The sequence below is a fragment of the Saccopteryx leptura genome, chromosome 1, assembly GCF_036850995.1.
Source record: "Saccopteryx leptura isolate mSacLep1 chromosome 1, mSacLep1_pri_phased_curated, whole genome shotgun sequence".
NCBI classification, from domain to species: domain Eukaryota; kingdom Metazoa; phylum Chordata; class Mammalia; order Chiroptera; family Emballonuridae; genus Saccopteryx; species Saccopteryx leptura.
This window is the reverse complement of record NC_089503.1, coordinates 30,520,196-30,535,005: the sequence shown is the minus strand read 5'-3', so window position 1 is coordinate 30,535,005 and position 14,810 is coordinate 30,520,196. Positions and strand designations below refer to the sequence as shown.

Genomic DNA, 14,810 nt, shown 5'->3' with positions numbered 1-14,810 from the left:
CTACACCAACACCTCTTAATCACCCGGGGCCAGAGTTTACAGGAGAGTTCACTTCTGGTGCTGCACATTCTATGGGTTTGGGCCACCATTTAGTTACAGCCATCCATCGTTATAATAGCATACAGAATACTTTCACTGCCCTTAATCTGTGCTCTGACTATTCAACTCTCCCTCCATCCAGCTCTGGCAACCAACAATCTTTTTATTGTCTTCATAGTTTTGCCTTTTCTAGATTAACATATAGGCAGAATCAGTACCTAGCTTTTACAGATTAGCTTCTTAGTAATTTGCATTTGAGGTTCCTCCATGTCTTTTCATGGCTTGATAGCTCTTTTGTTTTTTAGTACTGAATAATATTCCATTATGGAAATGTAACACACTTCACTTATCCATTCAGCTACTGAAGGCTATCTTGGTTGCTCCCAAGTTTTGGCATTAATGAATAAAGCTGTTATAAATGTCCAAGTACAAGTTCTCTTATTTTTTGGGTTTGTTGTTTTTGGGGTTTTTTTTGTTTTTTTTTTTGTTGTTTTTGTTTTTTTTTCTGTGACACAGACCCAGGGAGAGAGACATAGAGAGGGACAGATAGGAACAGACAAGAAGGGAGAGAGATGAGAAGCATCAGCTCTTCACTGCGGCACCTTACTTGTTCATTGATTGCTTTCTCATAAGTGCTTTGACCAGGGAGCTACAGCAGACTGAGTGACCCCTTGCTCAAGCCAGTGACCTTGGGCTCAAGCTGGCGAACCTTGCTCAAACCAGATGAGCCCACACTCAAGCTCGCAACCTCAGGGTCTCGAAGCTGGGTCCTCTGCGTCCCAGTCCAACACGCTATCCACTGCACCACCACCTGTTCAGGCCCAGGTACAGGTTTTTATGTGGATATGTTTCCAACTCTTTTGTGTAAATACCAAGGAGCACAATTGCTGGATCATATGGTAACGATATGTTTAGTTTTGCATGAAATCTCCAAACTGTCTTCCAAATGCCTGTATCATTTTGCATTCCTGTCAGCAATGCATGAGAGTTCCTGTTACTCCACAACCTAGCCAGTATTTGGTGTTGTCAGTGTTTTTTACTTTGGCCATTATAATAGTTGTGCATTTGTATCTCAAAGGTGTTTGTTTGTTTATTTTGCAAGAGAGAGAGAGACAGACAGAGAGGAAGGGAGAGAGATGAGAAGCATCACTTCTTCACTGAAGCACTTAGTTGTTCACTGATTGCTTTCTCATAAGTGCCTTGACTGGGAGGCTCCAGCTGAGTCAGTGACTCTTAGCTCAACCTAGCGACCTTGGGCTTCAAGCCAATAGCCTTTAGACTCAGGGATGATAGGGTCATGTCTATAATCTCACGTTCAAGCCAGCAAACCCATGCTCAAGTTGGTGAGCCCACGCTCAATCCAGAGGAGCCTGTGCTCAAGCCTACCACCTCAGGATTTCACACCTGGGTCCTCCACATCCTAGGCCAACACTCTATCCACTGCACCACCACCTGGTCAGGCTCAAAGTTGTTTAAATTTGCATTTCCCTGATTATATATTGATATGATATGGAACACCTTTTCACATGCTTATTTCTATCTGTATGTTATTTGGTGAGATGTCTATTAGGTTTTGGCCCGTTTTAAAATCAGGTTGTTTTTTTATTATTAGTTCTTTATAAATTTTGGATAACAGTGCTTTATCAGATGTGTCTTTTGCAAATATTTCTCCCCAGTCTGTGTCATTCTTCTTTTCTCTTGACATTGTCTTTCACAGAGAAGTTTTTCACTTTTATAAAGTCCAGCTTATTACTGTATTTTTCGCTCTATAAGAGGGACTTCCCCCCCAAAAAAGTGGAGGAGGAAATGCCTGTGTGTCTTATGGAGTGAAAAATATGTAATTTTATTAAATATTTTAACACACCATTTGGTTCAGAATATTTTTTTTCTCATTTTCCTCCTTAAAATCCTAGGTGTGCCCTGGCTGGTTGGCTCAGTGGTAGAGTATCAGACTGGCATGCAGGAGTCCCGGGTTCAGTCCCGGGGTCAGTCCCCGGCCAGGGCATACAGGAGAAGCACCCATCTGCTTCTCCACCCCTCCTCCTCTCCTTCCTCTCTGTCTCTCTCTTCTCCTCCCGCAGCCGAGGCTCCACTGGAGCAAAGTTGGCCAGGGCGCTGAGGATGGCCCCATGGCCTTTGCCTCAGGTGCTAGAATGGCTCTAGTCGCAGCAGAGCATCACCCCCTGGTGGGCATGCCGGGTGGATCCCAGTCGGGCGCATGCGGGCATCTGTCTGATTGCTTCCGTTTCCAACTTCAGAAAGATACAAAACAAAAAAACAAAAAAACCCTAGGTGTGTCTTTTGGTCAGGTGCATCTTATGGAACGAAAAGAAAAGGTAATTATTTATTTTATGGATCATGTCTTTGGTGGTGTATCTAAAAGCATCATCATACCCAAAGTTCTCTAGGTTTTTCTCTTCTGTTATCTTTTAAGGGTTTTATATTTTACATTTAGGTATGTCATCCACTGTCAGTTAATTTCTGTAAAGGATGTAGTAAGCTCTGTGTCTAGATTCTTCTTTCTTTTTATGCACAAGTCTCTCTAAGTATTCTAGCACAATTTTTTGAAAAGACTTTCTGTGGTCCATTGTATTGCCTTCAGTCATTTGTCAAAAGGTCAGTAGCCTATAGTGGAGTCTATTTCTGGACTTTCTATTATGTTCCACCAACCTGTCTATTCTTTTGCCCTTACCACACTGCTTTAATTACTGTAGCTTTATCAGTCTTGGGGTTTGGTAGCATTAGTCTTTCAATTTTATTCTTTTGTTCCACTCTCTTGGCAATTCTGCATCTTTTGCCTTACCATATAAACTTTAGATTCAGCTTTAATGTATCTATAAAGTAACTTGCTGGAATTTTTATTGGGATTGCATTAAATCTATAGATTATGTTGAAAAGAACTGACATCATGACAATATTGAGCCTCTAATCCATGAAAATGGAATGTATCCACTTACTTAGTTCTTTGATTTTGTTCATCAGAGTTTTGTACTTTCCCTCATATTGATCTTTTACATTTTATTAGATTTATGCCTAAGTATTTCATATTTTTGGATACTAATGTAAATTTTATTATGTTTTTACAATATTTTCCAATTCCACTTCTTCCTTGTTGGTATACTGGAGCTGATTTCACTTTCATATGATGGTGAGTTGGCTCTATTGAGATGTGTATGCTGAAATGAGATTTGAATGTTAAGTAGAAGTTAACTAATGGCCTTTAGGAAGAATGGAACATGGAGTACAGGAGAATAAATAAATGTCAGAGTGCAGAGAGTAAGGGAATTTATAGAGTAATGTATATATAAAGAGATAAGTGAATTTAGAGAAGTAGGTCTAGGGAACTACATACAGGTCCTTAAGAAGTTTTATTTTTATATTACATGATCATACTTCTATTTTGAAAAGATCAGAATGGCTCTTGAATGGAAAATGTACTGCAAGAAAACCAAAGATGAGGACTAAATGTCCCGAATGGATCAGAAAACTATTGAAGTAAAACTCCACAGGTCTTCGTAATGGACTGGATATGACAAACTAGAGCTTAAGAGAGGAATTGAAGGTAGCGAAGTTCCATAGTTTAGGCAAGTAGTTCTACAAATTGTCCTATTATTTAATGAGACACAAAACACTAGAGGAAATTCAGTATGGGGCATACGAGTTTGAGGTTCCACTAAAAATTTTAAGAAACAGGTAAAGTAAGTACATATCTACATTTATGATTCTGGAGGTCAGAGAAGCAATTTAGACTTTGGTATATAAGTTGTAAATGAGGTCCTACAAACGGATGAAGGTAAGAACATGGGAAAAAAGAAAAAATGGTCGTAGGTACTCCAATATTTAATGGCAGAAAGCAAAAGAGCCTTACTTTCCTTTACACCAGGAGTCAGGAAATGTTGAGAGATTTTTATGGTTTCGAGTTAGAAGGCCTAATTTATGTCTTTAATCTGTTTTCAGTTCATTCTTGTGTATGTTGTAAGAAGGTGGTCTAGTTTTATCTTTTTGCATGTATCTGTCCAGTTTTCTCAACATCATTTATTGAATAGACTGTCTTTACCTCATTGTGTGTTCTTGCCTCCTTTGTTAAATGTTAATTGAACATGGTTTGGATTTATTTCTGGGCTCTCTTTTCTGTTGCATTGATCTACATATCTGATTTTATGCCAGTATCATGCTGTTTTGACTACTATGGTCTTATAGCAGGGGTCGGGAACCTATGGCTCGCGAGCCAGATGTGGCTCTTTTGATGGCTGCATCTGGCTCGCAGACGAATCATTAATAAAAAATAATAATAACATTAAAAATATAAAACATTCTCATGTATTACAATCCATTCATTTCCTACCGCTCATGGTCATGGTTGTAGGTGGCTGGAGCCAATCATAGCTGTCCTCCAGGATAACACCATATTTTTATTAGATAATGCGTAACATACATGGGTTGTTGTGAGGTCAGGAAGTAAACTTTCCTCCTTTTAATCAAGTAGTCAGCTAGCTAATTGCAGAAACCCTTTTGATGAAGAAGATGGCTAAAAGAAAAAAAGATGAGGAGTATCGTACTTTTCAGCAGGAATGGACAGAGCAATTCGCCTTTGTGGAGAGAGCAGGTTCTGCAGTGTGTCTAATATGCAATGATAAAATTGCATTGATGAAACGGTCAAATATAAAGCGGCACTTCAACACATGCCATACTACATTTGCATCGAAATATCCAGCGGGGGACAGCAGGAAGAAAGCATGTCAAGAGCTACTGTGCAGAGTGCAAGCTAGTCAGCAGCAGCTCTGTGTTTGGACCCAACAAGGTGACTGGAATTCGGCTAGCTTTGCTGGTGCTTTAGCAATTGTGAAAAACGGAAAGCCATTCACAGATGGGGAGTATGCCAAAACATTCATGCTTGATGTTGCCAATAAACTTTTTGACGACTTTTCAGATCAAGACAAGATAAATGAATAAAAGACATGCCTCTGTCAGCAAGAACTGTTCACAATCGTACCATCATGGTGGCAAATCAAATTGAGGCAATACAAGTGAAGGACATAAATATAGCAACATTCTTTTCTCTCGCTTTGGATGACTCAATAGATGTAAGACATTTATCCCAGTTCAGCGTGATTGCAAGGTATGCTGTCGGTGACACACTATGTGAGGAAAGTCTTGCTGTTTTGCCTATGAAAGTGACAAGAGAGGGGAGGATTTATTCAAGTCTTTCACTGAGTTCGCTAAAGAAAATATCTATCCAACGGATAAACTTATTTGGTATGTACTGATGGTGCTCCGTGCATGGTGGGGAAAAACAGAGGATTCATAGCACTTCTCTGTGAACATGAAAAGAGACCCATCCGAAGTTTTCATTGCATCCTACATCAGGAGGCACTTTGTGCTCAGATGTGTGGCAAGCAGCTTGGTGAGGTGATGTCGCTGGTCATTCAGGTGGTCAACTTTATTGTTGCCCGAGCTTTAAATGATCACCAGTTCCAAACTCTGCTGGATGAAGTTGGGAATAATTATCCTGGTCTGCTTCTGCACAGCAATGTGTATTGGTTGTCAAGAGGGAAGGTACTCAGCCATTTCGTGGCTTGTCTGAGTGAAATCTGGACTTTTCTTGAAATGAAAAACATCGAGCATCCTGAGTTAGCTAACACTGAGTGGCTCCTGAAGTTCTACTATCTCGTGGACATGACTGAACATCTGAACCAGCTCAATGTGAAAATGCAAGGTGTTGGGAATACAGTCTTATCCCTTCAACAAGCAGTGTTTGCATTTGAAAACAAGCTGGAACTCTTCATTGTTGACATTTAAACAGGTCATTTACTACACTTTGAAAAACTGGGAGAGTTTAAAGATGCATGCACAGCAAGTGACCCTGCTCAACATCTTGATCTTCAGCAGCTAGTGGGCTTCGCATCTAATCTCCTGCAGTCATTCAAAGCGCACTTTGGAGAATTTCGTGAATGCACTTGTCTTTTTAAGTTCATTACTCATCCACATGAGTGTGCAGTGGACAGCGCTGACCTGAGTTACATCCCTGGTGTCTCCGTCAGAGATTTTGAGCTACAAGCTGCTGACCTGACGGCCTCAGACATGTGGGTGAATAAGTTCAAGTCACTGAATGAAGATTTGGAAAGACTTACACGACAGCAAGCAGAGTTGGCGAGCAAACACAAGTGGAGAGAAATGAAAAAACTTCAACCCACAGACCAGCTGATTGTCAAAACTTAGAACGTGCTTCCTGTCACAAACCACACACTGCAGCGAGTGAGTATTGCTGTTCTGACAATGTCTGGCTCTACGTATGCATGTGAGCAGTCTTTCTCACATCTAAAGAACGTTAAGACCAACCTACAATCACGTTGAACAGATGGAAGTCTCAACGCCTATATGAAGCTTAACCTCACCATGTATCAACCAGACTACAAAGCCATCAGTAAAGCCATGCAACACCAGAAGTCTCATTAATGGTAAGAAGCACTTTATTCATCATTGTTAGCAATAGTATAACAACGTTATTTAAAAGAATTCAGAGACTTATTGTATTTTAAAAGTGTTGGTCTTACATAAAATGCACACATTTACTTGTATTTAGTGTTAAACATATTGTATGGCTCTCACGGAATTACATTTTAAAATGTGTGGCGTTCATGGCTCTCTCAGCCAAAAAGGTTCTCAAGCCCTGTTTTACACCCTCTAGCCCAGGGGTTGGGACCCTATGGCTCACGAGCCAGATGTAGCTTTTTTGATGGCTGCATCTGGCTCGCAGACAAATCTTTAATAAAAAAAGTAATAATGGTAAAAATATAAAACATTCTCATGTATTACAATCCATTCATTTCCTACAGCTCATGTTCATGGTTGTGGGTGGCTGTAGCCAATCACAGCTGTCCTCCGGGACACCACCAAATTTTTATTGGATAATGTGTAATGTACACAGGTCGTTGTATGGCTCCCATGGAATTACATTTTAAAATATGTGGCGTTCATGGCTCTCTCAGCCAAAAAGTTTCCCAACCCCTGCTCTAGCCATTGAATTGTCACTCCCTTCAAACACCAATCCTTTGCCTATGCTCCAGATTCTATTCCTTCTTACTCATTCAGGTCCTTTTATCAATTGTCTAGAGTTCTTTTCCAGTACCATTACTTTCCATCTCTTAAACAACAAAACTCCTCCCTTAAATTTTTGTCATCTCCTTCCATCCTCCATCCCCCACTTCACAGCAAAGTTTTCTAAAATGTAAAATGGTCTACTTTTATGGAATATTCAACTGCACTTGCCATTCAGGTCGAAATACAAATACAGTATTTGACTTTTCAGTTTGTTACTCCATCAAGTCTTCCCTTAACAAAGCCAAAAAAACCATTAATACTAAATCAAAAAAATCACTCTCCAATTTTTATTTTACTTTCTGTTCCCATGCCCAGATTTTAAATATTTATGTTCCCAAAGTTTATTCTCAGTTTTTTTTCTTCTCATCCTAAAGTATATATATATTTTTTGGTGAGTTCATCCATTCCCCGGGGGTAAACTTGCACCATGTGCTAATCAATTTCAAATCTACAGTTCATCTAGAGACCCCTCTTTCACATAGCTCACTGTCTATTGAACATTTCCACTTGGATACTCCATGGGTTCCTCCAATTAAACACATTTTAAAAAGTTCATTTTATGATCTCCCACTTCCTAAAACAACCAACATAACTACAAAATTCTGCTGATCTTTCTTTATTCTTTATCCTCTGCCATCCACAAAGCTGTTCAAGGCAGAAACCTGTTAATCATCTTTGATTCGTCCTGTCAACCTTCCTGGATCATATCAATTCTACCCCTTACAGTAACCTCTTACTTCATTCCATTCTCTTTATCTCCTTCATACTTTTAGACAATCCATTTTTTTCTAGCATATGTTTAGCCAAGACATAAAGATCAAATACGATCATTGTTATTCCTTTACTTAAAATTCTTCAATGATTTCCCAGTTTATATTATCCCTATGGGAAAAAAATCCATAACCTTAAGAAAATCAATTAGACCTTGTCCAGTCTCCCCTTCTGTCAGCACTATATATAAATCGTGAGAACAACCTGCACAAAAATAGAGCAGATTTATTGAAGGAGCGTCTTCTCATTCTCTGTCATGCTTATATCACCTACACATCCTTCAAAACTCAAGTTAAGCTTACTCCTCAGGGGAAACTTTCCAAGGTTCCTCTCAGTTCAAGTTAGGTTGTCCTCCATAGTACTGACAGTACACTTTACCCACCTATCTCCCCCTAGCTGTGCACTGAAGGCGGGCAGAGACTAAATGGTCTTCCTCCTGTAACCTCAGCATTTAGCACATTCCCTGGAGTTCAAAACTTGTTATTAACGATTAACACCACACCTAAAAGTATACCTTTTTATCTCAACCCTTCTACAAATACTTCATTAATTCCAATGTCTTATATTCAACACTAAAGACTGGTATATTCAAGTATTTGGAATTTTTTGCTTTGGGAGCAAAGGTTTTTTCTTTGTAAAAAAAAAAAATTAAAACAGATTAAATTAATTTATTCTATGATAGTGTTATACCATACCAAAGAAATAGCCTAATTACAGTAATTCTTTGGTGGGCATATATGTCATGCTCCCGAATTATATTTAAAGGTGAAAAACAATTCTCCAGTCCTAGTAATAAAACTGGATTAGACAATCCATTTTCTTCTAGCATATGCAAAGCATGGCACCATCACCTTTATAAAACTAAACAGTAAATAAACAGAGTAGGAGACAAGTGAATATGAAGTAAAACAACCTATAAGAACTCAATATTTAAGAGCAACAAAAATACCCAAGATGTTTCTATTTGATATTCAACTGCTTTGTCACTTTTTGTTTTGCTCTTCTTAGTATTTATTTACTATGGGACAGAATTAGTACATATTGTTCAATGTGTTCAACTGCTATTCTGTTGTCTAATATAATCTATCTCCCCCAAATAAGAACAGTTTTACTTGTGTAGGCCTAAAATGACAGGTTAGGTCTAAGCAGACAGTAAGCACTCAACAGCTATTTACTGAATGACTTAGATTATAAATCTATACTGGCAAAAGATTCAAAATGAAACTATCTAAACCTCATCAAGCTTTCCAGTTGATAGTTAGAGGCTGTTTGTTTTTTTCCTGAACATTTTTCTTTTAAAAAACAAACAAAAAAGAGCTCACCAAATGAAATACTCTAGTCACTATTTGGCAATACTAACTTCAATTTATCAAACAGTATCTGCCAAAGAGTTTTAAAGGGTCACTGAGATTTAAAATAATTCAGTGGTAAGAATTGCAATGAGACTTGCGTGTATTTTAAAAATATTATACATTACTGTCAACACCAATCAAAACTTTGTAGTACAGGCACGATTTGGGAGTCTTTTTAATTTCAGACAAGTCAATCACGAATGTTTTTAAAAATCACCCCCCCCCCCCGACACAGTTTTGAGAAAAATTTTAAATCCAAAAAAGCAGCTCTAATTAATTTTTTCCCGCACGTAAAATTCTTATTCTAATAAGAAAACCCTTGATTCAGAGTTCACAATCACTAGAAAAAGAAAGTACATACACATTTAATTTTCATCAGTTTTTTTTAAAAGAAACTTCAAGTATTTTGCTATTTGAAGGTGCCTTAACAGCAAACGACAATTAAATGTGTGAACAAGGTTGTCAGAGTAACACTTGTCATTCACACCACTTACGGAAAGGCGCTCCAGGACTTACAAAAGCACTAATTAAAATTAACGAAAGCTTCTCATGGAGACTTGTCAGAAAAGTACATTTTTGTTATTTGCTCTTCGAATCAGAGGAAAACCAAATCGCCTTAAAAATCAAGGATTTTCATTCTAAGGTCCTACTTACGAACTGAGCTCAGGTGCTCAGCAACCAACTCGCTAAAATGAATTCCAATTCCTTCAGCGTAATACAACCATTCCAAAAAATAGTAACATGACTTGATGGGAAAACACAATGATTTCTCAATCACAAATCAGAAGAGAAAGGGGCGGGGAAATGTAGGTGTCTTTCCTCTTTGACAGACAAGCCAGGTGCAAACTCCTACTGATAGCTGCTTGCTAGATCGCTCCACCAAGCGTTTCTCTAACTCAACGTGAATGAACACACTCAAAAGGAGAGCAATGTTGAATGATATTACCCACCCCTAAGCCCAAAGAACCCCGGAAGACTCTCACCCAAGACTCGGGTGGGCCTTTCTCACCTGGGTCCCGCAGAAGTCCACCGTCCCTACGTAAGCGCACTTTTCAGCAAGGCGCCTTGCGATTGGTCGACTCGAGACGAAATTCTCAGTCCTACTGGCTACGAGAGCGGCAAGCAGGCGGGAGTTTGGGGTTGACTCTGATAGGCCCCCTGCTTGAGTTCCCAGAGTTCCTATTGGGTCAACGCTGGAAGCGCCAAGATGGCGACAGTGGGATCCTGTGGTACCGGCTCTGGGAGTACTGGGACTATGGCGGCGGCAGCCAGCAAGAATAACGTCACCAGTTTCCAGAGGAGGAGTTCTAAAGCCAGTGGTACAGACAGCGGCGGCTCTCGACTGGTGTCCATCGCAGGCACACGACCGTCGGTGCGGAACGGACAGCTGCTGGTATCAACCGGGCTGCCAGCCCTGGACCAGCTCTTAGGTCGGTTCAGAACTGAGATCTGGGCTCAACAGAGGGGAATCGTAGGGAGGGGACTTGCCGGGGAGCTACCCTGACCCCACATCTCTCTGTGGCCTCTCAGCCATCGGACGTGGAGAGGATAGCCTGGCGTGATAGAGATGGAGGGGAGGAGTGGTTGCGTGGAGACGTGTAAATGCGGTTAACTAAACCTATTCTAGTGCTCCTACTTTCTACTCTGGTTCCTGCCCACCAGCCTTTTTGTAGACCGCGACGGCATCCCGGTGTGCTTTTACGGTGGCCAAGGGCAATTATTAATGTTGGAAACGGTTTGGCTTTCATCTCCAGAATACCCTCACGGTCTCTGCGTACACCCTTCCGCCAACCCCAGGTAGTTCCTGGTTTGGATTAACCTACACAAGTTTGTATCATTGTGAGAGATGGGCTTCATTATAAAATCCTGAAAAAAAGTAACTTTCCGTCTTTCACCGACAGGCTGCTTATCTCCCGGTTCTGAATCTTGAAACAAACCACATTGACTTTAAGGGAATGGATATTAAAGGCTTACGTGGATCCAAAGTAGTTACAGGCTGTCGTTGATTTTGACAGCCATACCTGTATCTACTTTGAATACACGTATATATACTTTTGCTGGATTTTTTTTTCTGTATATACTTTGCTTCCCATAGTTATAGTCCAGACGTTATGTTCCAAGTTAGTTGGCATTTTAACGAGAAAAAGAAGTGCAGTTCTTAGGCTTTCCTATATAATCTATGGAATTCTTCATGACAAGCCCACTATGAATATGCTTGTTTTATAACTGTTATACTGAAAGGATTGACCAGATTAGATTGGTGTGACAGAGATGCTATGTTAATAAAGATTATAAATTAGTTAATTCCTATCAGAATGCTGATTTATTAAGAATGGTCTTGTTTGTATTTTATAACTTTGTAGTAGTATGTGATGTGTCAGTTAAATCTTGTACACTTTCATAAAATATTAGAAATGCAAAAACAAAAAACAAAAAAAAAAACCAACCCCAGAAATGCCATTGCTTGTTCTTGTAATTCACTTGACATTTTCTCTCTCTAATTCCTCCACACGCCCCGCTCTCCCCCACCCCCTCCTGCAAAGGAAAATGACAAAAGCAAGCAACCTGCGAGAAAGAATATCATTTCTTGTCTCTCTTATTTCATATCTTTAACTGAATCCTGGTTATTTCTATATAACTTTAAGTATTTTTACTTGTTTCAAGTCTGTTGCTTCCTAAACTGCATGGTACTGTAAACAAAAATGGTTCAGAGTATCTAGTTAGCAAATATTTACCTCACCTTTCCCCCCCATTGCCAGTCTTACTTGGAAGCTGTTTTCAAGTTTTAATAAATCCACACTGGATTTATTCAGTGTGGATATGTAATTTCACTCACTTGATCCCGAAACTCTCCAAACAAAAAAGTCACATTTCAGATGTTATACCTTCAGTTCCTCATTAGAATAACAAAATATGCCTAGCACAGTTCCTGTCACTTAGTAGATTCTGAACAAATTATTGATTGAGAGAAAAATTCATGAAGGAAAAAAAATCTCTGGACAAGAATTTGTGAAACATGTAGGATGGAGCTCTAAAAACAGACTCAGTGATTGACATGAACTAGTGGCAGCCAGGGCTAATATTTAGGCTCCAGATTTAGTGCTCTGCAAATGCTATAGCTCTCTCAAATTTTTGAAAACTCTTTTCAAGTGGTTTTAACCATTTTCTGAACCTGAGACTAATGATTTAGCTATAGTTCCTTTGAAGCATCAGTAAAAAGGTAACCCAAAGCAACTTCCTTATGTGTTTGTACAGTGATATAAACTTGAAGTGTAATTTCAAAATTTCCAGATTTGCTTGGGGATGGGGACTCTAGTATTTGTAACAAACTTATGCTAAAAATTAGTGTTCCTTTAAATGATTGAAATAATTTTTTGGGTATTTTGAAATATTTTTACATGTATATATATGTAGTTAATTCTCAAAGTGCAAAGAAGTGGAAGAAGTTGTTATAATGTGTTATAATATGTTTAGAGTAATATATGCAGAAGTATTTTAGTTGTTACCTTCTTAATGGCATTTTTGTATTTTGAGATCTATTTTGTATGGCCCTGTGGAGCAAACCCTTTACATTTGTTTTTCATTAAAGCATTATTTGAAAGTGATACATTTGGCTGCTAATGTTTGTATAAACATAGAGATAAAGCAATTCAGATTACGTTTTTACTACAGTGTTATTTGACTCAGATTGTGACAAGGCTAACATGACCATATTGTGACAAAATGTATCAATAATAATGATAGTAAGATGTTATATCAGGATGATGCAACTATACTGTGACATTGTGATTGTTGCCTAAATATATTCAGTGATTACTATGTAACAAGAAAATAATGTATTGTTACTGCCATGCAGTGCAGTGTTATTTTATTGCTGCCACTGTGACATCATTGTAATGTTAAACATAGATACAAAATATACTTAAAAGGCATCATACAGGCTAATTGAATGTAGGTCATTTAATGATATAATCAGATTTCCATTCTTATTTCAAAAGCAAAGTATTTTATAAATTTGATAATTCCCTATATCTACATCTTTTAAACATGATCTAATCATATTAAATATTTTTGTTCTGGCAACTTAATATTATTGTTGGATATTGATATACATTTCCCAAGTTGGCTACCTTTAAGTTTTCAGGTTCTGAGATTTCCTAATTCAGGTTCTCAGCCTTGCCCTTCCAGGAAATATATGTTATTATTTGACATGACAGTATACGTAAATATTCCATTTTTCTCCTAGGAATTTGCAAAGAAAGAGTATAGTGGGTAAAAGATTCTGGCAGAATTTGGGGGTTTTTAGCATGTGAAGTATAGTCCATTTTAGGAACATATTGTCTAATCTGGGGGAATTATCCCTCAACCTCATCCTTCAAAAAGGATGCTTGAGGGGGGGGGGGGGGAGGATGCTTGAAGGAAAGGTGACTTCAGGCTTGACTGGCTTAACCTCTTTGTTGTTCAAAACTTATTAAATTTGACAGTCAAGTGAATGGTAGATAGGGATTTGGGGTAAATAATAGTCCAGGAAGAGTATTCCACAGAGGCGATATAATTTTCTAACTTCATACAAAATAAAAAATCCTTTCCCTCATTTTGAAAAATCATAAAATAGGAAGATATTGGTACTTAATCACAAGACCTTTTATTTCCCTATAATGTTTCTTAAAGCATTGTATTTTTCTTCTAGTTTTAAGGCAAAATTCTGTCATTTTTAAATGTAAGAGTTTGATTGAATGAATACTTTAAAATATCTAACTTGCAAAGTATCTTCAAGCTTTCAAATTCATGCAATCTTCCATGTAGGTATAATATTCTACCGCTTGTATATTTAGTGAGCTAGAGATAAAATCCTAAGGTCTGAAAGTAAAACCAAGTGTTTATTTGCTTAGTGATATAGAAGTGTCTTGGTGGTTTCTGTAAGATACAATTAAAGGGGAGAGGAGGGAGTAAAGAATACACAGTACAGAGTGGGGCAAAAGTAGGTTTACAATTCATATGGAAAATAATACAACAACAAATAATACAAGAATAAACTCTGTTTCTTTTTTTTTTTTTTTTTAATCTCTGGCAAAGAAGTTCTTTTTTTTTTTTAATTTACTTTTTTTTTTTTAGATTTTATTTATTTATTTTTATTAGAGAGAGAGAGGAGAGAGAGAGAGAGAGATAGAGAGAGAAGGGGGGAGGAGCAGGAAGCATCAACTCCCATATGTGCCTTGACCAGGCAAGTCCAGGGTTTTGAACCGGCGACCTCAGCATTCCAGGTCGACGCTTTATCCACTGCACCACCACAGGTCAGGCAACTCTGTTTCTTATACTCACAACTGTAAACCTACTTTTGCCCTACCCTGTATTATGTCAATATCCTGTGGTTGGTTGGTTAAGCTTTTAAATTTTTGATGGGAACATGACTACAAACTCATTCAAACTTACTCTGGTTTAAAATGCATCTAGAACTTCATCATATCAAGTGACATAAAATACCTTAATGCAGAGGTGTTTTGGGGGAATATGAGGCCTTGTTACACCAAAATCAAATACGGAAGA

The 14,810-nt window shown here is 38.3% G+C and overlaps 2 protein-coding genes across 5 annotated transcripts in view; one reads left to right on the top strand and one right to left on the bottom strand.

Moving 5' to 3' along the window:
* Positions 1 to 10,380, bottom strand: part of IMMP1L (inner mitochondrial membrane peptidase subunit 1) — a 68,101-nt gene extending 57,721 nt beyond the window's left edge. For all 3 annotated transcript variants that reach the window (XM_066363909.1, XM_066363901.1, XM_066363892.1), the window contains exon 1: positions 10,273 to 10,380. The gene's annotated coding sequence lies outside the window, so the exon portion shown is untranslated. The remainder of the gene's footprint in view (positions 1 to 10,272) is intronic.
* Positions 10,381 to 10,457: 77 nt separating this feature from the next.
* The window catches only part of ELP4 (elongator acetyltransferase complex subunit 4), a 206,282-nt gene continuing 201,929 nt past the window's right edge, over positions 10,458 to 14,810 (top strand). For both annotated transcript variants that reach the window (XM_066363833.1, XM_066363839.1), the window contains exon 1: positions 10,458 to 10,693. In XM_066363833.1, the coding sequence (XP_066219930.1) occupies positions 10,471 to 10,693 (223 nt within the window). In that variant the 5' untranslated portion in view covers positions 10,458 to 10,470. The remainder of the gene's footprint in view (positions 10,694 to 14,810) is intronic.